We start from the raw sequence: 25572 nt of genomic DNA on the forward strand, positions 1-25572 counted from the left end.
TTTTTTCAGATTCTCATTGCAATGCAAACCAATCATGTTTAATGACACACTTTAGAAAATAGAGCCCTAGAGAAGTATTTGCGAATTTGATAGTTTATATTGGTTAAAACTTTAATATGATTGCGGAAGCCCTTGCCCATCTTACGAATGTTAACGTGCTGAAGGTGCGATTTCATGGTAGAAGGAACTTATAGGATGCTCCCTGGGTTAACATATTTGGTATCTGTCCCTCATCACTAGGAAACGTTCCTGTTTGAGGCTTCCTTTACAGCACAGTGTGCGGTCCTGAAGACTGAGAATACATTGACACTTGATACTGGGGTTATCTTCTTGCCCTGGGCAAAGTAAGGTCTCTGTCTCCCCTTCAAGATCTGTTCCCGCGCCTCACCCGCTATCCTTCGTGGACGATTGCTTCCGGGTAATTCTGTTTTCCCGCACTCAGTCAAGAAGTGCATTCCTGACAAATTCTTTAGTTGGTACATTTGGCCCTGTTCTTCGTACTCTGCTTTCACTAACCCGGGGCCCTTCCTGTTATGGTCCCGGGTTTTCTTTAAGGGCACTGAATCTGGGCTGTTCAGAGCCAATCTGTGCACTATTTTATGTGGAATAAATGTAGGATGTCACTGAGTACATGGGAAGCGAGTCTGTGCGCTAAAATCTCAAACGGTGTTCCCCTTAAGTGCAATTATCCCTCAGTCGTATTCCAGGGGGAAAGCCTGGGTTACCATTGGATGTTGGTTTTATTCCCCGTGTTGCGAAAGGATGTTGGCCCTGCTACTCATGAATAAGAAGGCGGGTCCATCAGCATTCGCCAATAGGAAACGCTGTTACTTCCTTGCTGGAAATGTCGAATGAGGAACAAGAATGTTCCGCGGTTTCCGCCCCTGGCTCCATTTTTGAATCCCATGTAGCTTTTGTGAGGTGTGTGACAGCTGGCTTCCGTCGGTGTCACCTATTCTGACGGCAGGCCCCTCCCAGAGGACCTCTGCACGCGTCCGGAGCAGGACATGGTGAGTGCGCGGTGGCTCCTGGAGTCGTTGGTGCAGCCTGGCGCCGCCGACCGGACGGTCCCTGGCGCTGTGCAGCAGACTCAGGGGTGGAGTCTGGCACAGGCGGAGCCGGCAGCCGGCTGTGCAGTCCGCTCCTGTCCTGTTGCTGCAGTGATGGCTTCATCCCAGTCCCCAGCCTGTCATGGGGAATCCGCGGTGCGCCTCCGCCTCCGCTGACGATGCAGCATGCAGGGCTGGAGACGGGAGTTCGGACTGTGCAGAGAAGGGACTGTGCAGAGAGGTGGTGAACGTTGCTGCCTGTCTGCCCTGGCACACTCGTTTCCGACCTGTTTTTATCGTTTTCTGTAATCGCTTTGGTGTTGTATTGGTTTTGCTCGAGACTGCTTCTCCAAGCAGAAGAGGCCTTTTGTGAGATTATTTTTATTTTATTTTTTATTTTTCGGTTTTTCTGTCCTGGAGCTCCATAGTAGCTGTCGATGACCTTGAAGTTGTGATCCTCGGTTCATCTCCCAAGTTTTGGGCTTGCAAAAACTGAGTCAGCAGCACTCTTGGTTTAATATGGTGCTTTGGAGGAAACAGAAGGTGGGAGTCTCTGCATATTAAGCAAACACTACCACTTATATTTTGTTTAGTATGCTCATGTGTGTGTGTGTGTGTGTGTGTGTGTGTGTGTGTGCATGTATTTCAAAGCTAGTGTTATGAAGACTTTCCTGATCAGTACAGAAAACATCAGCATCAAATAGGATGTTTTCAGTAGGACATGCTCTGAGACCTCCACAGGGAAGACCTTGGAGGGGAGGGAGAGAATCCCTCTTGTGTGATTTTGCTGTTGTTGTTATTGTCTTTGGTTTGGTTGTTTGTTTTGTTGGTTTTTTTCCAAGACATGGTTTCTCTGTGTACACCTGGCTGCCCTGAAAATCAACTCTAGACCAGGCTGACCTCTGCCTCCCCAGTGCTGAGATTAAAGGTGTGCACCACCACCATCCAACCTCTCGTATACTTTTTTTTAGGATAGGAAAATGAGTTATAAATGAACTTCTTAGTACTGTCTTCATTGTATTTTATCCGTCTTCTCACATCATGGCTTCATTTTCATTTAATATAAGGAAATACTTGATCTCCTTATTTCTTCATTGACACATTCATCATTCAGTAGTGTGTTATTTAATTTCTATGAGTTTGTAGATTTTCTGAAATTTCTGTTGCTATTGGCTTTCAGTCCTATTGCATTGTGATGAGCTAGAATACAAGACATTGTTTTAGGTTTCCTCTATTTGTGGAAACTTGCTTTGTATCCTCATATAGAGACTTTCCATTAGATGCGTAAAAGTGTGTGTATTCTCCTGTGTTTGAGTGGAATTCCTTTGTGTATTTAGCTGGTCAATCTGTTTCATGGTGTCACTCATTCTGTTTGCTTGTTTGTTTATTGTCCTTTTGAGACTCAGTCTCAATTATGTAGCTGCAGCTGGCCTCAAACTTGCTGTGTAGACCAGGGTGACCTGAGATTATGGAGATCCACCCGCATCTGGCTTCTGAGTGCTGGAGTTAAAGGCATACCAGACCACAGCTGACCTCATTGTGCCGTTAATTACAGATTTTCTCTGTTTTTTTCTTGCCTAGTTCATTAGTTGACTGGTGAGTTGGGTATTGAAGTCACTGAGTATAAACTGAATTTGAATTAATCTGTGACTTTATATGTAGTTGTTTTGTGATGACATTCTTTTGGAGGCGTGACCAGTCATCTGTTCAAGCCAGACTGGAAACTAACAATAGACTAAAGTATGGCTACTTCTAAGTCCAGCTTGGTGAACCAGTGAGGTTCACTGGGGCGATTACAGAAATATAAGTGAGGAATTACAGGGTCAGAAATGAATTAAAACAGCTGCATTACCAAAGCCAACTGTAGCATGGGCAACAGCTCAGGAATGCCAGTCAGCTAGAGAGCCTTGCAAGCCTGTGGGCAGTTCAGCAGGTTGGGCACTGCTCTTTGCTGATAGTTCAGCTGGTCTGACCCTTTACCCAGCAGGTTGGCTGGTCTCTGCTTTTTCCAGGCTTCTCTGTTTGTAAGAAGGAACCAAACCGAAGCCAGTTTGAATAGAACTTTCATTTTGAATAAATGTCCAATGAAGTTTAACTTTCCAAGACCTTCCTGGGTGACCCAGATCCTGGTTGGCAAGTTGAGGCATGAATGCTGGGCAAACTGCCCAGCCACAGGAGTAAGACAACCAATGAGAAGAAATATCCCTAAGAAAGCTCCTGTTCCCTGGATTCTGATTGGTGGAAAATGTAACTGTAACTTGGCACAGATGTTTGTGTGTTTTGTGCTTTCAAAGCTCTGTAACATTCTGCTTCAGGGTCACAGTTCTGCTCCCAAATCTGTTCTGCATCCCTGATCGATCAGCAGCAGCTTGATTACAATAAATATTAGTTTTCTGTATTTACTTGCTGTTTGAATTATGTTGCATTCGATCAGACCGCATAACATGCTGTTCTGAACCTCTTCCAGGCAGCTCAGCTGGCCTGGTAATCTTTGTCTGGAAATATCTCTCTTTTTGAGACAGTGTCTCACTGTGTAGCTTTGACTGTTCTCCTAATCACTATGTTAACCAGAATGGACTCGATCTACCTGCCTCTGCCTCCTAATTGCTAGGATTAAAGACATGCACCATTATGTCTGATTATTAATAGCTCTTAATATTAATGTCTTAATTCCTGCTAGGTGGTAGTAGTACAGTTCTTTAATCCCAGCTCTGGGAGACAGAGACAAGCAGATCTTTGGGTTTAAAGTCAGCCTTATCTACATAGTGAGTTCCCGCAGAGTTAGTTCTACACAGAGAAACTATGTCTCGGGGGGGAAAAATAATCTTTTTTTTTTTTTTGGATTTTTCGAGACAGGGTTTCTCCGTAGCTTTTGGTTCCTGTCCTGGAACTAGCTCTTGTAGACCAGGCTGGCCTCGAACTCACAGAGATCCGCCTGCCTCTGCCTCCCTAGTGCTGGGATTAAAGGCGTGTACCACCACCGCCCGGCGGGAAAAATAATCTTAATTCCTACCTTACTGTCAATAGAAAACATTTTATGGTAGAAGACATTTAAACTAGTCTTTCATGCAAAAATTAGCACAAGCCGTTAGTCAGGGTTCATTGTCTTCCAATAACCTTTTTTTTCTAAAGCAGTAAAAGGCACTATAATCTCTGCTGGGTCCATACCTACTAATTGATGAAGTCTCAGTTTACCTTTTATAATTAATTCAGAGACCTTTTCTATACAAGTTTTTAATTTTTTAATTGGTTTATGTGGTAAAAAAAATCCATTTTATGATAATAACATCCCTCTGCATTAAAATTTCTGTAGGAGAAATTCTGGAAGGCAATATGAGAAGAATACAATTAAGATTTGGATTCACCCTATCCACATGTGCCTCCTGTAATTTCTCCTCAACAATCATCAATTCCTTTCTGCTTCAGCTGTTAATTCTCTGGGACTATTCAAGTTTTTATCACCATCTAAGCTTTTGTTTAAATGAATTATTTAGGTGTTATCCTAACAGCCAGTCATAGACTAGAAATGTCTCCTAATAATCTTTGAAAGCCATTAAGAGCCCGCAACTGGTCTCTCCTAATTTGTGCCTTTTGTGTTCTAATTTTCTGTAAACATATTCTGTAACCTAGGTAATTAACAGAATCTCCTCTTTGACTCTTTTCAGGATCAAGTTACAATCCCCATTTAGACAAGCATACTTTACTAAATTATCTGTATTTGAATCAGATCACAAAATGTCATTCATATAGTGGTAGATTATAGATTTAGGAAATTGCTTATATCTTATTTCCAATGGCTGACTGACAAAGTATTGACACATGGTGGGGCTATTGCTCATTCTCTGTGGGAGTATAAACCATTGATATCTCCTAGTAGGCTGAGAGTTTTATTATAAGTAGGCACTGTGAAGGCAAACTTTTCTCTTATCCTTTTCTTGTAAAGGTATGGTGAAGAAACAATCCTTTAAATTCATAACTATGAGAGGCCATCCCTTTGGTAACAGAAAGCAGAGGAATTTCAGATTGTAGAGTGTCCATAGGTTGAATAACCTTGTTGATAGCCCTTAGATCTGTCACCTTCTTCATTTTCCAGATTTCTTTTTAACAACAAATACAGGAGAATTCCAAGGGCTGGTAGATTCTTCTATATGTCAAGCATCTAGTTGCTCTTGTACCAGCTGTTCTAAAGCCTGCAACTTTTTCTCAGCTACATGCCACTGCTTAACCCATATTGGTTTCTCAGTTAACCATTTTAAAGGCAGGGCTGTTGGTACCTCTGAAGGTTTATCAATTGCTTTGTGTTCTTATACAGCCTGAATGGCTTGTGTCCATTGTCTATAACATTTTCTAAGACTTTCCTCAAAAACGTAAGTTTTTAGGGCTGCAGGAATGTTCATCTGGGTATTCCATTGCTGTAATAGGTCACAGCCCCACAAGTTCACTGCAATATTGGCTATATATGGCCATAGTCTTTCTATTTGCCCATTTGGCCCTATGCATTCAACTCATCTTGTACTTTGTTTTACCCAAGATAGGGTTCTAATTCCCAGCAACTGAACATCTACCTCTTTAAGAGGCTGATTTGGAAGCCAAGATTCTGGAGTAATGATACAGCCACACCCATGTCTAGTAAGCCTGCAATAAAAATGCCATTTATACACACTCTTAGCTTTGGGCTTTTATCATTTGTAGATGTCTACCAGAATATATGTTTCCTCTCTCCTACTGAAGTTTCTGACTCATCCTCCACATTTAATCTATCATTCAGACCTGTATTGCTTTTTACTAAAGGCATTGGACTTTTTAATATTCCTGTTGAGACACGTTCTCCACAGTAATTTGAATGACTGGGCCACATTAGTCATGGGGGCCTGTGAGAGGCCCCCCTTGCATTTCCCGATGTTATCAGGTTGCCTTGTCTATCTTTCATTGACCTACATTAATTGGTCCAATGTCAGCCTTTACCACACCTCCTACATATACCTGAAGGCTGAGTCCTCCTATTTCTGCCATTCCCAGAGGAGACATTATTCCTAGGAATCCCTTCTTAGATGTTCCATTCTATCACCATTAAAACATTTGGTATTTTGATGTCTTCTCTTAGCATTGGAAATTGCTTCTCCTACCCAAGCTTCCGTACCATAGTCAAGTGTCTTGACATTTCATTGTATGCAAGATCCATTCATTCATGGGTGCTGGTCTGATCTTTAAAGGCCCAAGGATCCTTTTGCACTCTGTTTTGACATTCTCATAGGCAAAGATTCAATAATTAAATGTTTAGCTTCTGGGTCAGTTACCCCTATTTGTACAGCCCTAGTTAGTCTTTGCAAAAAGTCATTAAAAGGTTCTCACTGACACTGTTTAACCCTAAGATATGATTCAAATATTTTCCTTGGTTCCTGAATCCTGTTCCAAGCCTTTAAAGCTGTTGTGCTACATAGGGACAAGGTGTGGACATCATAACAAGCTTGATCCTGAGGATCAGAGTAAAGTCCTTCACCTTGAATTTGATCTAGGGAAATCTCAAGTCCTTTTGCTTTTTCTTGTTGCTCTAAAATTCTTGCCTCCTCCTAAAAAAAAGCCCTTTCAGAGTAATTGCAGTCTACTTTCTAGGCCTGCTGAAATTAACTGAGTCCAATATTGAGGCATTGCTTTGCTACTGAAAGCCTACATTTTGACCATTTCCCTAACAAAGACAAATGTAGTCTATAAGCTACAATTGCTTGTTTAGTTTCCTTTAGATTGATCGTACGTATGGGCTCCCATGTACTTTCTTTGACAACCTTAGGTTACTTTGGGCTAGATACTTTTTCTGGTGTTATTAATGGAAAGGCAGGCAGAACTGTGGGGAAGCTATCCTGGAGATTTTTATGTATCGACGAGGTTAAATTGTGCCTTTTCACCTTTTGTTCCTGGTCATCAAATTCAATAATTTGCTCAATCCTTTCAAATTTGCTTACCATTGCCTTTTGTAATGTCTGGATCTGCTGTCCAGTGTTCTGCTCTAATGCCCTCATTGAGGATTCCAAGTTATGAAGTCTGTCCAGTAGAGATAATGTCTCAACTTTGGACACATTTTCCTTATCCGTTCTACAGTCCAGGGGCATTTAGGTCGTTTCCAGCTTCTGGTTATGACAGACAATGCTGCTATGAACATAGTTGAGCACATGACCTTGTGGCATGATTAAGCATGCTTTGGATATATACTAAAAAGTGGTATTACTGGGTCTTGAGGATGGCTGTTTCCTAATTTTCTGAGAAATTGCCACATTGCCGGGCGGTGGTGGCGCACACCTTTAATCCTAGCACTCGGGAGGCAGAGGCAGGCGGATCTCTGTGAGTTCGAGACCAGCCTGGTCTACAAGAGCTAGTTCCAGGACAGGCTCCAAAACCACAGAGAAACCCTGTCTCGAAAAACCAAAACAAAAAAAAAAAAAAAGAAATTGCCACATTGACATCCAAACGGGCTGGACCAGCTTGCATTCCTACCAGCAATGGAGGAGTGTTCCCTTTTCCCCATAACCTTTCCAGCATAAGTTATCATTAGTGTTTTTGATCTTGACCATTCTTACAGGTGTAAGATGGAATCTCAGAGTTGTTTTGATTTGCATTTCTCTGATTACTGAGGATGTTGAACATTTCCTTAAGTGTCTTTCAGCCATTTTAGATTCCTCTTTTGAGAGTTCTCTCTTTAGCTCTGTACTCCATTTTTTTTATTGGATTATGTGTTCTTTTGATGACCAATTTCTTCAATTCTTTATATAATTTGGGGATCAGACCTCTGTCTGATGTAGAGTTAGTGAAGATCTTTTCCCATTCTGTAGGCTGTTGTTTTGTCTTGTTGACCATATCCTTTGCTTTACAGAAGCTTTTCAGTTTCAGCAGGTCCCATTTGTTAATTGTTTCTCTCAGTGTCTGTGCTGCTGGGGTTATATTTAGGAAGTGATCTCCTACAACTTACAAACACTTTCAGTAATATAGCAGGATACAAGATTAACTCAAAAAAAAAAATCAGTAGCCCTCCTGTACACAGATGATAAAAGGATCCGAAACAAATTCAGAGAAACAACACCATTCACAATAGCCACAAGTAGCATAAAATATCTCAAAGTAACTCTAACCAAAGAAGGAAAAGTCTTGTATGACAAGAACTTTAAATCTTTAAAGAAAGAAATTGAAGAAGACACCAGAAAGTTAAAGATCTCCCATGCTCTTGGGTAGGTGGAATTAACATAGTAAAAATTGGCAATCTCACCGAAAGCAATCTACAGATTTAATGCAATGCCCAGCAAAATCCCAGCAAAATTTTTCACAGATTTCGAAAGAATAGTACTCAATTTCATATGGAAAATCAAAAACCCAAGATAGCCAAAAGAATCCTGTACAACAAAAGAACTTCTGACGACATCACAATCCCTGACTTCAAACCCTACTACAGAGCTTTAATATTGAAAATAGCCTGGTACTGGCATAAGAACAGACATGAGGACCAATGGAACTGAATAGAAGACCCGGATATTAATCCACACTCCTTCGAACACCTGATTTTTGACAAAGAAGCAAAAAATATCAAATGGAAGAAAGAATGCATATTTAACCAATGATGCTGGCATAACTGGATATCAACATGTAGAGGAATGAAAATAGTCCCACATCTATCACCATGCACAAAACTCAAGTCTAAATGGATCAAAGTCTTCAACATTAAGCCAGCACACTGAACCTTATAGAAAAGAAAGTGGGAAGTATCCTTGATTGGGTTTTATGTGCCAAATTGGCTGTTTCCTCCTTCAGAGTGCTGAATCTTCCTTTAAATAAATTACTATCAGTCTGTAACATTTCCAAAAGTACCTCAGTTTTCCGAGTTTTGTTAGTAAAATTGTTTGTATCCTCCTTCAGATTCCCAACCTCGTGTTTGAGAAGCTTGGTACGAGTTTGTACCATTTCTAAACGTATCTCAGTTGACTGAGTTTTGTTAAAGTGGACATATTCTTCTTCAGATTTCCAAACTCTTTTTTAAAAAGTTTGGTATCAGTCTGTAAAGACTTTACCATTTCTAAAAACACCTCATTCTTCGTCCTATTGTCAAACCATATTTTTAAGAAAAAAAATATTGAGGACAAGACTAATCCCTAGAATCAAAAATAGTGATGTAGAAGGGACATCATATAACTCTTGTAAAGCCTCACACATGGTGTAAGTAAAGAGGATATTCAAACCTTGGACAGTTAGGTTGTCTGACATATTGTCCCTTATTAAATTAGCAACTTATGATCTATGTTTAGAATATTAAATTTTACCTGTGGTTTAATTAGCTGGATTAGGTGCAATAACCATTACCTACCAGTAGATGTTGCAGGCCACCTACAAAACTAACCTAGCTAGGTTATTAATAGAAATCACAACCTGTGTGTCCTGTAGTAGGCCCTGATCGGTTAGTCAGCAGCAAGAAAAATCGCCGCTCCGTGAAAAGTCTATATCCAAATGAACTTCTGGCTCCATGCACAGGCCATGGTCAGCTGAGGGAGGGGGCTTATGCCTTGTCAGGCACACTCCGAGCTGGTGGCAGACAATAGAGCCAGCTCGTTCTAAAACCAAATGTTTGGGCTCAGGATGATGATGTAAGTCACAAAACAATCCCACACCAGTTCAGAATTACGAATAATAAAAGGGTTATTATTTAAGGGGAAAATTTACAGATCACTATCCTCGACAACAGTCCTGTATGTGAACAGGAACCGAGTCTAGCAGCCAGAAGCAGGAGCCAGAAGCAAGAGAACAGGCTCATGTTTACCACTGCTTTTACAGTATAAGAGACAATGCCCAAGTGGGCTGGTACCTTAAAGGCTATTGACTAAAGGAACAGAATGTGCTCCCACAGAAACTCTTTTTCAATAATCTTCCTAAAATATCCAAACTGTGGATATGAACAGGGTTGGGTCACCAATTATTGCCTGGGGCTTTTAAAGATAGATTTGGTGTCTAAGAATGAACAGCAGGTTCTGCGTTTTGACAGAAAGGGGGACATTTGGAAAGCCTTGCTCCCTGCATATGCCCTTTCCCATCATGCCTCTGATTTTAATCATATGCCTTATTCACATGAAAAGTGGTAAAAAGACTTTCCTTAGATGCTAATTTTGAAAACATAGTTTGACTTATGGTACACGTGCCCCAAAATGGCACATTACTTTCAGGCCATTTTTCATTGTTCCCAGATGTGTTTCAAAATGCAATTAAATAGATGTAAGGGATTAATAAGGTGTCTGAGGGGCTAACACATTGCTATTTTTCTTAAACATGAAACCTGATAGCAGATGTGGTTCAAGGTTATATACACAAGTTGATGACTGTTCAAAGAATACTCACAGGGTGTTGGGTGCAAAACCCAAGTAAAGTCTCAGGTTGTTTTTCTTGTTCTGTCTCGCTATTCTCCCAGGGCCTAGAATTAATTTCATACCAATTACAACTGGTTTATCATCACGTCATGTCTTAAAATTTTAAGCTTGCTTATACTCTTTTTCACTTACTAAAGTACTTCATTGTTTTTAAACATAAGTTCCTTTATGTTCCTGGTCCCAGGGCAGAATGAAGCTAGGTTATTGAAGAAATTAGAAAGTAATGACCTCCATCTTACTTCAAAACTGAATCCTTGTTCTACTCTGAGACTTCCTGATCTATGTGTCTTCTGTAAGCATTTCTTTCATTATTTTTGTCTAGACCGCATCTACCGAATGGTCTGCTCAGATTTGCTTTGTCTTCTATGATGATCTCTCTCGCGCTCGCTCTCTTTCTCTGTGCTTTAAGAAAAAAACTATTTTCCAACAGATGCACACACAAGTTTAAAAATGCCTAGAGAACCTGGTCAGGCTTATTTTCAACAATGGCCCAACTTCTTTGTGTCTGTTCCTATATTAGCCTTTTCCTAAGGCTGTGATAAACTACCTGACAAAAATGACATAAGGCAGTAAAAGTTTATTTCTTCTCATGGTTGAAGGGTTTAGTAAATCATGATAGTAACCTTAAAGCTAGAGAGTGAAACAGATGGTCCAATCATGCTGTGGGATAATCCTTTTGTATACTGTAAAGATTTGTCACCCATTTGGTTTAAGAAAATGCTGATTAGCCAGTAGCTAGGCAGGAAGTGTAGTTGGGGGCCACCAGACTAAGAGAAATCTGGGAAGAGGTAAGGTAGAGAGCTAAAGACCATCCAGGCACAGAGGAAGTAAGATGAGAATGCCTCACTGAGAGAAGGTACCAAGCCACATGGCTCAACATAGACAAGAATTATGCTTAATTTGATTTCTAAGAGCTATTTAATAATAAGCCTGAGCTAATAGACTAAGCAGTTTATAATTAATATAAGCCTCTGTGTGTTTCTTTGGGACTTAACACGGAAGGACCAAGGTACAGAAACTTCTGTCTACAAAATCATAAGCACAATTAACAATGTGTGGCTATATGTTCGTCAGTTCCTTTCTTCTTCTAATATAATCCTACATACAAGTCAGAGATTGCTTCCATGCACCTTGAGTGGTTTTTCTCACATTAACTCATGTAATCCCTATAATTCCTCATGTTAACCTTTATCTGCATAACCACTTAGAAGTGTCTTCCGAAGCACATGTGCTAGTCGGTTCTGCATCCTATCAACCTGTCAGATAAACCCACCCATCCTAATATGTGCACTGTTTTAGGAGCCCGTGACTTTTGAGAATATGGATGCGAACTTCACATCAGATGAATGGACTTTATTAAATTCTAGTCAGAGGAAGCTCTACAGAGATGTGATGAAGGAAAACTATAAAACCTGATCTCCATAGGTAAAACACACTATGATTCCTTAGCTTATTCATTCAGACAACTATTTCCTGCTTATGTGTTTAGTGGCTTTTGGTTTGAAATATCGAAAGGGAACATGGAGTGAAGTTAATGTGCCTGGTCACATCATAAAATTTAGAATGTAATAAATTTTTGTAATGTTGACTAAGTCATGATTTCTTTGGGTTTACTTCTAGAGAAAACACATGAAGAAAATATTGAAGAGGACTACCAGAGGCTCAGGAGAAATCTGGGGTAATTTATACTCAAGAGAGAGAAATTTTCATCAAGCATTTGAGTATGATAAGACAACTGAGAACCTAGTATATTATCTAAATATATATCAGTATAAATTAATTCGAACATGGATGTTTATGAAACTGCAACTGTATATGATCATTCAGAATTTGAATATCCCATCTCTGTAATTTCTGAATGTCACCAAAATATGCTGCAATATTTAACTATGTAAGAGATTTTTCAGTGGTTCATTACAAAAAAACTTACTCAGAAGTACTTGATGTATTTTTATGATGTTTTCTTGGGGCTTTATCTATAAGAGATGTGTGTTGTTGTTATCTTGGTTTTTAGAATTATTTGTTCTTCATGCATGCTTTATTTGCATGTATGTCTGTATTCAGCTTTCATGTAGTATGTGAATACATTTTGACCTCTTTTGAAGGCCAAAAGAGGGTATAAGACCTCCCCCTCCAGCTACTGCTTATCTTGGCTACTGTTAAACTGCCTGCTGGGGCAAAAGCTCCCCCTGCACTGTTGAGCAAGATTACAGGATGTGGGATTTGGTCTAAATGCTTGGGGCTTCCCTTAGGTCCCAAATACCTGAGTGTAGTCTCAGCTGGCTGAAACAAATCCTTTTAGTTGATATTTAAAAAAAGAAAGAAAAAGAGTGTGTAAGATCCCCATCCCCTGGTGTTGCAGTTACAGACAGTTGGGAGCCACCTGTGGTGCTGGGAATCAAGCGTGGTCTCTCTGGAAGACCATCAGTCCTCTAAACGTCTGAGTTACCTCATTAGCCTCAGAAGAGCTTTTTTTTTGGGGGGGGGCGTTTCAAGACGGGGTGTCTCTGTGGCTTTGGAGCCTGTCCTGGAACTAGCTCTGTAGACCAGGCTGGTCTAGAACTCACAGAGATCCACCTGCCTCTGCCTCCCGAGTGCTGGGATTAAAGGCGTGCGCCACCATCGCCTGGCTCAGAATGCAACTGAGGATGTGTTGAGGAGCAACCCAATAAGCCGTGTCCTTTAAATTTGCTTTTTATTGCTGAGATAAACACCAGGACTGAGACAGGAATTAGAGAAGGACACTGCTTACTGGGTTGCTCCTCAACACATCCTCAGTTTCATTTCTCATGGAACTCAGGCCCATATGCTAATATATCGTGCCCAGAGCAGACTAGGTTCTCACACATCAATTACAAATCAAAAAAATACCCCACAGATTGCCGACAGGCAAATCTGATGGAAACAGTTTCGCAGTTGAGGTTTTCTCTTCTCAAATTACTGTGGCTTGTGTCAAGTGCACAAAACCCTAACCAGCACAATTGACTCCTTGTGATCTTGACATACAGATTCACCACTATTACACCATAACTTTTCCTTTCCTGTTTGTCCCTATGATCTCATGTTATTATCACAATATAAATCAGAGTATAACTTTGGGAATCTCCATAGTCTTAAATAAAATATATATACTTTAAATATTTAGTGTCCCTTAAATCCAAAATGTCTCCTCCCTGGGCTCCTGTAAAATCAAGTATACGATATGCACTTCTTATTTCAAAACGAAAGATGCAGAGCACAGGTACCATTAGCTCAAAGCAAACCCATAATTCAACAATGTTAATCACATTCTGTACCTCAGTGTCCTTCATCTGGGCTTCACGCATGATAGTCTAGTCTTCAAAGGGCTTAGGGGACACAACTTTTCTGTCCTGCTAGCCACAGCACACATCACTTGACTCCTATACTCCTCAAGTCCACAACTGCTTCTGTCCTTGGCAGTCATCCATGGTGTTGGCAGCTCTTCTTCTGCTAGGATCCATACAGGTCGCAACTTCCCCTTTACTTTCTGATCTTTCTTCTCTAATTGAAGGAAATATTAACAGCATTTGAGATAATTCTGACTAATAATAGTTAAAATAATTACATAGAAGATGAGAAGGCCAACTTGGATAAAGGAAAATATCTCCAGAAGTTTTTTTATAATATGGGATTATTTGAGTTATGCTGGAGTTTTTTGTTGGTATTGTTTTTCTTTTGTATTCAAAGGAAATTGAGTATGTTTCTTTCAAAGTATGTAAAGAATTTTGTTGGGACTTTAATGGGGATTGCATTGACTCTAAAGATTGCTTTTGGTAAGGTGGCCATTTTTACTACGTTTATCCTACTAATTCAAAAGCATGGGAGATCTTGCCATATTCTGATATCTTCTGCGATTTCTTTCTACAAAGGCATGAAGGTCTTTCACTTGCTTGGTTATACTACCCCTTTTTCGGCAGGATAGGTCACATCTTGCTTCTTCCATGTCTGGACAGGACTGGGGAGGAATGGGCTTCCTCCTTCCCAGAATTTTCCTGTTCTCACTCACCCACCTCTACTTCCTGTCTGGTTGTCACATCTATACTTCCTGCCTGGCTACTGACCAATCAGCATTTATTTAAAATATAATTTACAGAATACAGACTATTCTCCCACACCAGAGGAGTTCCGTAGTAGACTTTTTGGGATCTCTTGTATATACTATCATATCATCTCTAAATAATGGTACTTTAACTTGTTCCATTCTATTTTGTATCCCCTTGCTAGAACTCGAAGTACTATATTGAATAGGTATTGATAGAGTAGACAGTCTTGTCTTTTTCTTGAATAGAGTTGCTTTGAGTTTATCTTCATTTAATTTGATGCTGTTGTTTGATTTGTTGTATACTTCTTTATTGTGTTTCAGTATGACCCTTTTATCTCTGATTGCTCCAAGACTTTCATTGTGAAGGGGTCTTTGATTTTGTCAAAGGATTTTCAGCATCTAATGAGATGACCATGTGGTTTTTTTCTTCCAGTTATTTTGTTTCTATGGAGGCTTACATTGACAGATTTTCTTATGTTGAACTATCTGTGTATCTCTGGATCATGGTAGAGGATCTTTTTGATGTGTTCTTAGATTTGGTTGCCAGTATTTTATTGAGTATTTTCACGTCAATGTCCATGAGTAAAAATGGTCTGTAATTCTCTTTTCTTGTTGAGTATTTGTGTGGTTTTGGCATCTTGCTGACGGTTGGCTCATAGAAAAAAATGGCCATGTTCCTTCTGTTTCTAGTTTGTGAAATAATTTGAAGAGTATTGGTATTAACTGTTCCTTGAAATGCTGGTAGAATTTTACCTTCAAACCATCTGTCCTTGAAAGTCTTTTCGTTGAAAATTTTTATTGAGAAACTTTTCTGGCCATCCAGTGGGACGTGTTCCTGATGACTATCTTGAATATCACCATAAAACCTTCGTCTGGCGACAGATGGAGCTAGAGACAGAGACCCCATTGAAGCACTGGACTGAGCTCCCAATGTCCAGTTGAAGAACAGAAGGAGGGAGAATATGAGCAAGGAAGTCAGGACTGCGAGGGGTTGGTCCAGGGTGCCTGAGCTAATGGGAGTTCACCAAAGCCAGCTAGACTGGAACAGAACAAGCATGTGATCAAACTGGACTCTCTGAATGTGGCTGACAATTGGGACCAACTGAGAAGCCAATGATAATGGCATTGGGATTTGACTCTACCACATGTGCTGGTTTTGGGGGATGCTAGTCTATTTGGATGCACACGTTCCTAAGCCTGGATGGAGGGGGAGGGCCTTGGACTTCTTACAGGGCAGGGTACCCTGCCCTCTCTTAGGCCTGGAGGGGGAGAGGGGAGAGTGAGTGTGAGAGCAGGAGAGAAATGGGAGGAGGGGAGGAAGTGGAAATTTTGAATGGTATTATTTATAAAGCAATAAAATAATCAAAAAAATTATTGATTACTATTGCTTTAGGAGGGATTGGTCTATTTGCACTTTTCATCTGATCTTGTTTAAACTTTGATAAGTGGTATCTATCAAGAAACTTGTTCATTCCTTTTTTCAATTTTATATAGTAAAGCTTGTTGAATATGACCTAATGATCCTACAGAATTCTTCAGAGTCTGTTGTTATGTATTTTTTTTTGTTTCTGATTTTGTTAATTTGGATATTTGCTCTCTGCCTTTACTTTTGATAAGGGTTTATCTATTTTGTTTATTTTTTTGATGAACCAACTCTTTGTTTCATTGGTTCTTTGGGATTGTTCTCTTTGTGTTTTATTGATTTCAGTCCTCTATTTAGTTATTTCATGCCATCTACTGCTCTTGGATGTATATGCTTCCTTTTGTCCTACAGCTTTGTGCTGTTAAATCTGGTATGTGTTAAGTCTTGAGTATGAGATCTCTCCAAATTCTGCATAAGGAACTCAGTGTTATGAACTTTATTCTTAGTACAGCTTTCATTGTGTCCCATAATTTAGGTATGTTGACCATTTATTTTCATTGAATTCTAGGAATTCCTTAACTTCTTTCTATCTTTTTTGTTCCTTGATCAAGTGGTAACTCAGTAGAAAGTTGCTGAATTTCCATGAGTTTGTAGGCTTTCTGTTGTTGTTGAAATCCAGCTTTAATCCTTGGTAGTTCAAAAATATACAGGGGTTATTTCAATTTTTTATATCTGTTGAGACTTGCTTTATGGCCAATTACATAGTTTTGGAGATGATTACATACTCAGTTCCATAGTCAGTTTTGGGGAAGGGTTATAAGAAGGTAAATTCTGTGTTTGTGTATTTATAGATATCTGCTACATCTTTTTGAGTCATAACATCTGTTTCTTTATTTTTCTGTTTAGTTTCTATCTGGATGGCCATTGTTGCAATTTGTTAATAAGATATTGATACAGCCCTATAAAGTTCATTGTTCTGAGAAGGATGCCCAAAAGTTGGTAGGTTCATTGTTCAGAGAGAGTTGTGTGTTAGCTGCAAGTATTACATCTCTGGACAGAAATGTATCCTGACTGTTGGGAAATCAGGTTATACCTGCAAGTGTTACAGCTCTGGAGAGAAAAGTATACTGACTTATCAGGAAGCCAGACTATACTTGTGGCTGTTTTGGGCCAGTATGCTGAGTATCTACAGCTATGAGGAGAAAGGTATCCTGACTTGTCTGAAAGTCCGGCAATACCTACCTACAACTGTGAAGGGAAGGTATTCAGGATACCTACAACTTTGATGAGAAAGGTATCCTGACTTGTTGGGAATTCAGGCAGTGCCTGAAGCTGGGTTCAGGTGGGAGGTAGTCTCCTTGCCAGATGTGGGTCCTGCATGTCCAATTTATACAGGCTACTGTAAATCAGTCCAGGGAAGAGCAGTTTCTTGCTTAAATGGCTAGCGCCTTGTCACATTGAAGGCAAATTCTGTAATGGGTTTCTTCAGTGCCCATCAACCTCTCCAAAGTAATTGGTGCTGCCAGAAGCAGACATGTGTTACTTTTGAAAAAGTCTAAGTTCTTAAAGACTTTTAAATGCCATATTCTCTAGGACTTTGAAGTGTTGGAGATTATCTAACTGAAAAATATCTCAGTATATCTAGGAAACATAACTTACATAATTACAAGTTTGACTATTGTTAATGACTATCTATTAATCTGTAATTTTTAATTATGCATTACATTTTTAAATGAACTTTATAAATCTAATACTTTAAACAAGACTAGAAATATAACAAAATTGACCTAAATTTTTTACTGAGAAACCAAAGTCCATACCAATGTAAAGTATTCATTTCTATATCATATCCCACCCCACCCTCTTTTTAAAAAGGAGATTGACTGTGACTGTTAACCACTTCTAATCAACTCACTTAAAATGAAAGCAAACAATTATAAACAAACATTTACGGTGTCTGTACATTGTTTTTTCTAAACTACTTCCTGCTGTTGTTGGGTGAAGTATTTTTAGGGTTCATGAAGACCTTTTTTGGGTGGTTCTTGTTCCATCAAAACACATTGGCCTGGAAGGAATCCACAGGTGCTCTTCATGTGTGAAAACAAAAGCAGAACATCTTTATCAAAGTAACATATCCTTAAACTCAAATTTGGAAGTCAAGATACTTTTAACATATATACTTTTAACATATATATATATATATATATATATATATATATATATATATATATATATAGTTTATCAGTCCCTAGAATCAAATGTCTCTCTGCAGTGAAAAGTTCAAAGAAAATACAATAATATGCACAATCCAGATACTCTGTGTATTTTCCATTTTTATGTGACTTTTTTGTTTTATATTATTTTTACTTTCTCTTCAAATTCTTTATTTTTTAAAACTTTCTATTTATACGTGTCTATATTTGTCCTCTCTCACCGAAGCCTGTGCACATTTTTGAAACATTATGTCTCCTTTAGAGGGGTTTTATGTCTAAATCTGTCCTATTGCGTATCTGAAATCCTTTTCTAACAAGGAGATTTTTCTTTGTTTAGTTTATTTACATGGTAAGCAGTATGGTTTCTGAGTCCCTGGATGTTGACTCTGCCTCTCTCAGCCTTTCAGTATGGTGGAGGTTCCGCTAGTTCTTTAAACCATGTTCGCCACCCCAGCTCCAGCAAACATGTTGCTGCATACTGCTCACAAACCCCGTAAGTGCTCCACAGCAGGACCTCCTGAAAGAGCCAGAATCATTCCAGACAGAGCATGATCATCATGATGCCATGTCTTAAAGGAACAGCGTCTCTCCAAGCCACCCGTAAACAGAGGCTCTCTGGAAAAAAATGCAGTTACCAGGAAGCTCCAATTCGACTCCTGTCCAGAAACACTTTTTTAAACGCTTTTTGGGGCTTTATGTAGATGTATGTTGCCAGATATTGGGCACCCTTATGTAGTTGCAAATATTCTCCATTCCTCTAATTGCCCTGGACCAGTTTCTCTCCACCCACTGGGTCCTGATCATTACCTCCTACAGTTGCTTATGAAATAACTGCTTTAATATTGATTATATAATCTTTGACCTATTAGCTGAGCCTTCTTATTAGCTAGCTCTACATCTTAAATTAACCCATTTCTATTAATGTGGGTGACTAGAAGAGTTTTGGTGTTTTTCTCCTTCAACAGCTCATGGCATCATCTTGACTCCACCTTCTTCCTTCCTCTGTCGCTGCTTGGATTTCCGCATTGCTCTACCTATCAGGCTTTTCCTCCGGCTGTCACAGATTATTATGAGAAAAGTTTCCTAAGGCAGAAGCAGTTTATTTCATATCACAATTAAAGAGTCCAGTTCATAAAATTCAGAAGTGTGAAGATGCTAATAAAGGAAACACTAATAAATAGTAAATGAGACAGTGGGTCATCAAGTAATCAAGATGAATCCCATGATATTCTTCAGTAAATCCTATTGATATAATAACTCAGAGGTTTCTTCAGAAATATATATACAAGATGATTATATATCTTATTGGTCTTTCAGTGAAAATTAACCATCCTAATTAATATATGTACTCATAGGAGCCAGTAAAATTTGAGGATGTGGCAGTGAACTTCACCTCGGAAGAGTGGGCGGTGCTGGATTCTAGTCAAAAGAAGCTCTACAGAGATGTGATGAAGGAAACATATTTGAACCTGATCTCCATAGGTAAAAAGTACTACATATACCCATTGCTTATCCAGTCAGTGAACAACTGTGTCATACTTATGCATATCATGTTGGTATTGAATTTTTGAAGTGAAAATGTGGTGAATTTAGTGTGCATACCCATATCATAAGAACTAGATTGCAGTAATTTTTATGTTGAATATGAATGTGTCATAATGTATTCTCTGGATTTTTTTTCTAGAAAAAGCACTAGAGGAAAATATTGAAGAGGACTATAAAGATCTCAGCAGGAATATGGGGTAATTTTTTATTCAGTAGAAAATAATTTATATTATACATTTAGAACTCAAAGGACAATTGAGAATTTGTGAAGTGCTCCAAATATACCGAAGTAAAAAACAAGTCTACACAAATTCTTGTAATGGAGCATTGTATTGTGACATTCAATATTTGTGTATTTCATGTCTTTAATCTATTAATATTACAAATATGTCAAGTGGGACAGAGGACAGAAAAAAGTGTTTCCAATGGATTATTACACAAAACATCCCGTCATGTGCAAAAGGTTTTAGTTTCTGTTCATACTTATAAGGCTTTGAGCATCAATACTGTGCTTTGTCTGCTTTCTTTTGCTGTGACCAAAAAAAAAATTCTTCTCATGAATCCCTGTCATTAAATCTGGTTTTCTTAAAGATTAAGAATTGTTCTTAACCTCCAAGCCTGTGATACAGCTTCTTCATAATTCTTAGAGAAGTAAAATCAATACTCCTTCACAGATGGCAGGTTCTTTCCATGTCATACATATTGTCCTTGACATTGATGCCATTATTCTCTTCCCTCTGAGATAGTATAGTTGTGTTCCACACAGGCCAGCCTCCAATATTTCTCTTGGCTACAGTATTGTTTTTCTCATTTTTTTTTTTGCAGAATTCAGGGGATTGAGAAAGACCATGGATATGAATGTTATACTGAGTGTGATAAAAACCAGCAATCTATTCTAGAGAGTATGATCAATAAAGACATGCCACCCAGAGTAAAAGCTCATGAGACTTCATTTTATGTAAGAAACATTATTGGTCATTTATCCTTACATGGGTATCTCAGAAAAAATACTAGAGGAAAACCACCACTGTTTAAGGGAGCTGTGGCAAAAGCTTTTACACAACAGAAACATTGGAAAGATAGCAGTTATTCTGAATCACTTCAAGTACTTGAAGCTTCTCCTGAAGAAAAACCCAGTAAAATTCAACAGTGTAATGAAGCCGGTAGGAGTCTCTGTTTTGATCAGCCTCAGGAGAGAAGTCATACTCAAAATAAACCCAATGAGAATGTCTTAATGAGATGCACATATGACCAGAATGATGAAGGAACCCATAAAGAAGTGAAAATTCATATGTAATCTCAGTGAAGAATCCTTCATTGATTCCAGCGATCTTACCAACCATGAAAAAAGTCATATTGAAAAGAAATGGTACATTTGTAGGGAATGTGGCAAAACGTTTAAATATGCAGCATGTTTTGAGAAACATAAAGTAACTCACATAGGAGAGAAGCCAAATGCTTCTATATATTATGGAAAAGCCTTCATCCAATTCAATCATCATAACAGTCATGAAAGCAGTTACAATGGACAAAAACCTTATGCTTGCAAGCACTGTGGAAAAAATTTTACCAGTTCTTCTTATCGAAACATTCATGAAAGAATTCACACTGGAGAGAAATCTTATCCATGTAAGCATTGTGGAAAAGCATTCAACCACCCCAGTAGTCGTAACAGGCATGAGAGAAGCCACACTGCAAAGAAACCTTATGCCTGCAGTCATTGTGGAAAAATGTTTACCAGTTCTTCTTATCGAAACATTCATGAAAGAATGCACACTGTAGAGAAACCTTATGCATGTAAGCATTGTGGGAAAGCATTCACCAATTCCAATGCTTGTAGCATTCATGAAAGAATGCACACGGCAGAGAGGCATTATACATGCAAGTATTGTGGGAAAACCTTTTCCTGTCCCAGTCTTCTGAATACACATGAGATAATTCACACTGAAAAAAAGCCTTATGTATGTAAGTATTGTGGAAAAGCCTTCAACCACCCCAGTAGTCGAAACAGACATGAAAGGAGCCACACTGCAGAGAAAATTTATGCCTGCAAGCATTGTGGGAAAAAGTTCACCAGTTCTACTTATCAAAACATTCATGAAAGAATTCACACTGGAGAGAAACCTTATGCATGTAAGCATTGTGGGAAAGCATTCACCAATTCCAATACTTGTAGCATTCATGAAAGAATGCACACGGCAGAGAGGCATTATACATGCAAGTATTGTGGAAAAGCCTTTTCCTGTCCCAGTCTTCTGAATACACATGAGATAATTCACACTGGAGAAAAGCCTTATGCATGTAAGCATTGTGGAACAGCCTTCAACAATCCCAGTAGTCGTAGCAGGCATGAAAGGAGCCACACTGCAGAGAAACCTTATGCCTGCAAGCATTGTGGAAAAAAGTTCACCAGTTCTACTTATCGAAACATTCATGAAAGAATTCACACTGGAGAGAAACCTTATGCATGTAAGCATTGTGGAAAAGCCTTCACCAATTCCAATGCTTGTAGAATTCATGAAAGAATGCACAGGGTTGAGAGTCAATATACATGCACGCATTGTGGAAAAGCCTTTTCTTGTCTCAGTCTTCTTAATATTCATGAAATAATTCACACTGGAAAAAAGCCTTATGCATGTAAGCATTGTGGAAAAGCCTTCAACCACCCCAGTAGTCGTAGCAGGCATGAGAGGAGCCACACTGCAGAGAAACCTTATGCATGAGCATTGTGGAAAAATCTTCAACAACCCAGTAGGTATAACAGACATGAAAAGAGCCACACTACAGAGAAGCATTGGACTTATATATGCATGCATTGTGGGAAAACCTTTTTCTGGCGTAGTCATCTGAACATCCATGAAATAATTCATACTGGAGAAAAAGCCTTATGTAAGTAAGCATTGTGGAAATTCATTCAACAACCCCAGTAGTTGTAACAGCCATGGCAGGAGTCACACTGCATAGAAACCTTGTTCGTATAGGTACTGTGGAAAAAGCCTTCACCAATTTCACGTTCTGTAAGACTCATGAAAAGAGTTCACATTAAAGAGAAGTCTCATACATTAAAGCATTGTGGAAAAGCATTTATCCACTCCATTCAGCTGAACATGCATGAAAGGGTTCAAATTGGAGAGAAGACTTTTGCATGTATACATTACAGGAAAACTTTGAACACTTCAACTTCTCCTGATTTGCATGAAAAAAAACAAACTTGAGAAAAACCCTGTGTGTGTAAAAGATGTGGAAACTGTTCATTCTATTGACCTTAACAGGCATAAAATATTTCACTTGAAATTAAAGCTTTATGCACATAAGAATTGTGGAAAAGCCTTCAGCTGCTCTTGTGATCATAACAGATCTGAAACTTTTCACACTAGTCAGTAGCCTAATGCGTGTAACCATTGTCAGAAAGCCTTTACTAGATTCACTTGGTCCAAGAGTAAAAACATTCACACTGGATAGAAACCTTTTGTATGTACACATGGTATATGAACTATTTCTTTATTCTTGTGATTTTAACAAGCATAAAGATCTCACACAGTGTCTGTAATGTGGGAAAGTCTTCAGCACATCCAGCTTCTGAAACCCGCATGCACAGGTTTACAGTGGAAAGAATTCTAAAGCATAGATCCATTTAAGTATTGTCCAAAGCCTTCAGAGTTCCTGCTGCCATTCTAAAGAATTCACTCTGAAGACAGACTTTACATGTATAACCATGTGGAAAATCTTTTAGCATCCACAGTTCCTACTATACTCAATAAATTTTTCACTTTGTGAGAACCTTTATGTTTAGAATAAATGTGGGAAAATAGTCAAAGGGTTTAGAATGAATAAAACTTAAAAGTGTTTGTCCTCTTTGGTAGCGTGTTCCGGATATTCTGTGATTTACATCAGCTAGTCATGATTCTTCCCAGTAAATGTGATTATGTGCATGGCCTTCCTGGATCTTACATGGTGGAAATAATGTATCATATTCTGAAGCTGTCTTCTAACAATCACATGTACACTTACTATTGAACACACACACACATACACATATGTGTGCACACACAAACACAGAGAGACACACAAATGAGTAAAAAATAACATATTCAGCCGGACAGTGGTGGCGCACACCTTTAATCCCAGCACTTTGGAGGCAGAAGCAGGCAGATCTCTGTGAGTTCGAGACCAGCCTGGTCTACAGAGCTAGTTCCAGGACAGGCTCCAAAACCACAGAGAAACCCTGTCTCGAAAAACCAAAAATAAATAAATAAATAACATATTCATAGAGGTGGAGATACAATTAACAAATAAAAAATTCCAATGTAGTTGCCGGGCAGTGGTGGCGCACGCCCTTAATCCTGGCACTCGGGAGGCAGAGGCAGGCAGATCTCTGTGAGTTCGAGGCCAGCCTGGTCTACAAGAGCTAGTTCTAGGACAGGAACCAAAAAGCTATGGAGAAACCCTGTCTCGAAAATCCAAAAAAAAAAAATTCCAATGTAGAACAAAAGAGATTATGACAGATACTCACCAAGAGCCCATAGCTCTTAATCATCCTCATACATATCTACTAATGAGAACAAAGTTTCAAAAAACCTACTGGGCCATTTTCAAGTGAACCTCTACTGCAATTGTTTTCAAACCTACTACACTAGCAATAATTTTTTAAAAAAGAAAAACAAAAGCAAAAAATGACAGGAATTATTGCACTTACTATAATTGGTTTTCATTTTATATGTACTAAATATTAGGAGTTAAATTACAAATATACACATTTCATAATCTCTTTTGTGCACGTGTCCTCCAAAATACCCATTTACTTTCAACCCACATTTGGTGAGTTACATTGCAATTTTGCACATCAAGCACACAACTTATGTATGATTCTTTTCTTGCCCCGGGAGTCATGTACATACACATGCCAAACAAATACACATGCACATACATGAAAACACACAACTCTTACACTCACACTACATAAAAATGAGTAGTTTAAAAACGTTTCATATGTGTTTTCTCTTTGGAGGTCTTCACAAATCTATATAGAGAGGAGTAATTTATTCTTCTAATATTCATTCTAGTGTTTGAAAATACGTATTTTTTCTTGACCGGTTGTTATTGTGGTTTACTGGTTTTACTGCTGGTAATAATTGTTTTTTTTTCTACCATGTAGTAAAATAAGGGTTTTTACTTATTTTAGCTAAAAAGAAAATTTTTAGCTAAGTTACAACTTGATTTCTCAATGTACTGTTTGCAAACCATATGTTTCCTTTCGAAAAAGCTTTGTGATGGACAACAAAGAATATTGGCAATAACCTGCAATTTGAGGGAGGGAGACCTTAGTTACACTTGGGCCGGGAAATAGAAGGAAAGTATCCCATCCTTGGCACTAATTTCTCATTACTAGCCAATGGCACTTGAGGCAGCAGTGATCATCAATGGAGAAATATCCACTGAGTCATCTGTATTTTAACTATGGTTTCAAACTAGCTTTCTCTGTGACATGGATGGTGTGATTTTTTTTTTACCACATACACCCTATTCTTCAAATCTTAAAACTACCCTCTTTGCTTATACCTTTTAACCCACTGTTATACTCTCTCCCAATATTTTTGTGATGTGTTCTAACAAACTCTTCTTCCATCTAATTGTCCCTATTTTATTGTCTTTCCTATACACATGGTTAAATAAACATGAAAATGTGGTAGCTAGGATCTGCATACAAGAAAAAAACCTAAGCATTTTTCTTTCTGTGTCAGGTTCACTCACCCATGATATTTTCCAAATCCCATCTAACTGCTCTCAAATTCAATAGCTTAAATGTTTATAACCATGTACCAATTTTTCACTATATGTATTTACCACACTTTCAGTATCTACACATAGTATTTCTCACACCTTTGTTCTGAAAAACAGTGAGGATAGCATTACTACACATTCAAATTTCACTAAGTACTGTTGA

The 25572-nt window shown here is 38.7% G+C and overlaps 1 protein-coding gene across 1 annotated transcript; it reads left to right on the forward strand.

Annotated features, from left to right (window-relative positions):
• Positions 1–929: 929 nt before the first annotated feature.
• LOC142856570 (uncharacterized) lies at positions 930–24271 on the forward strand. The gene is given in 5 exon segments (XM_075984186.1): positions 930–1010; positions 19439–19565; positions 19768–19825; positions 20454–20923; positions 20925–24271. Coding segments are annotated over 5 exon segments (2085 nt in total). The 5' UTR covers positions 930–1007; the 3' UTR covers positions 22352–24271.
• Positions 24272–25572: the final 1301 nt, after the last annotated feature.

Source organism: Microtus pennsylvanicus, chromosome 8, assembly GCF_037038515.1.
Source record: "Microtus pennsylvanicus isolate mMicPen1 chromosome 8, mMicPen1.hap1, whole genome shotgun sequence".
NCBI lineage: Eukaryota > Metazoa > Chordata > Mammalia > Rodentia > Cricetidae > Microtus > Microtus pennsylvanicus.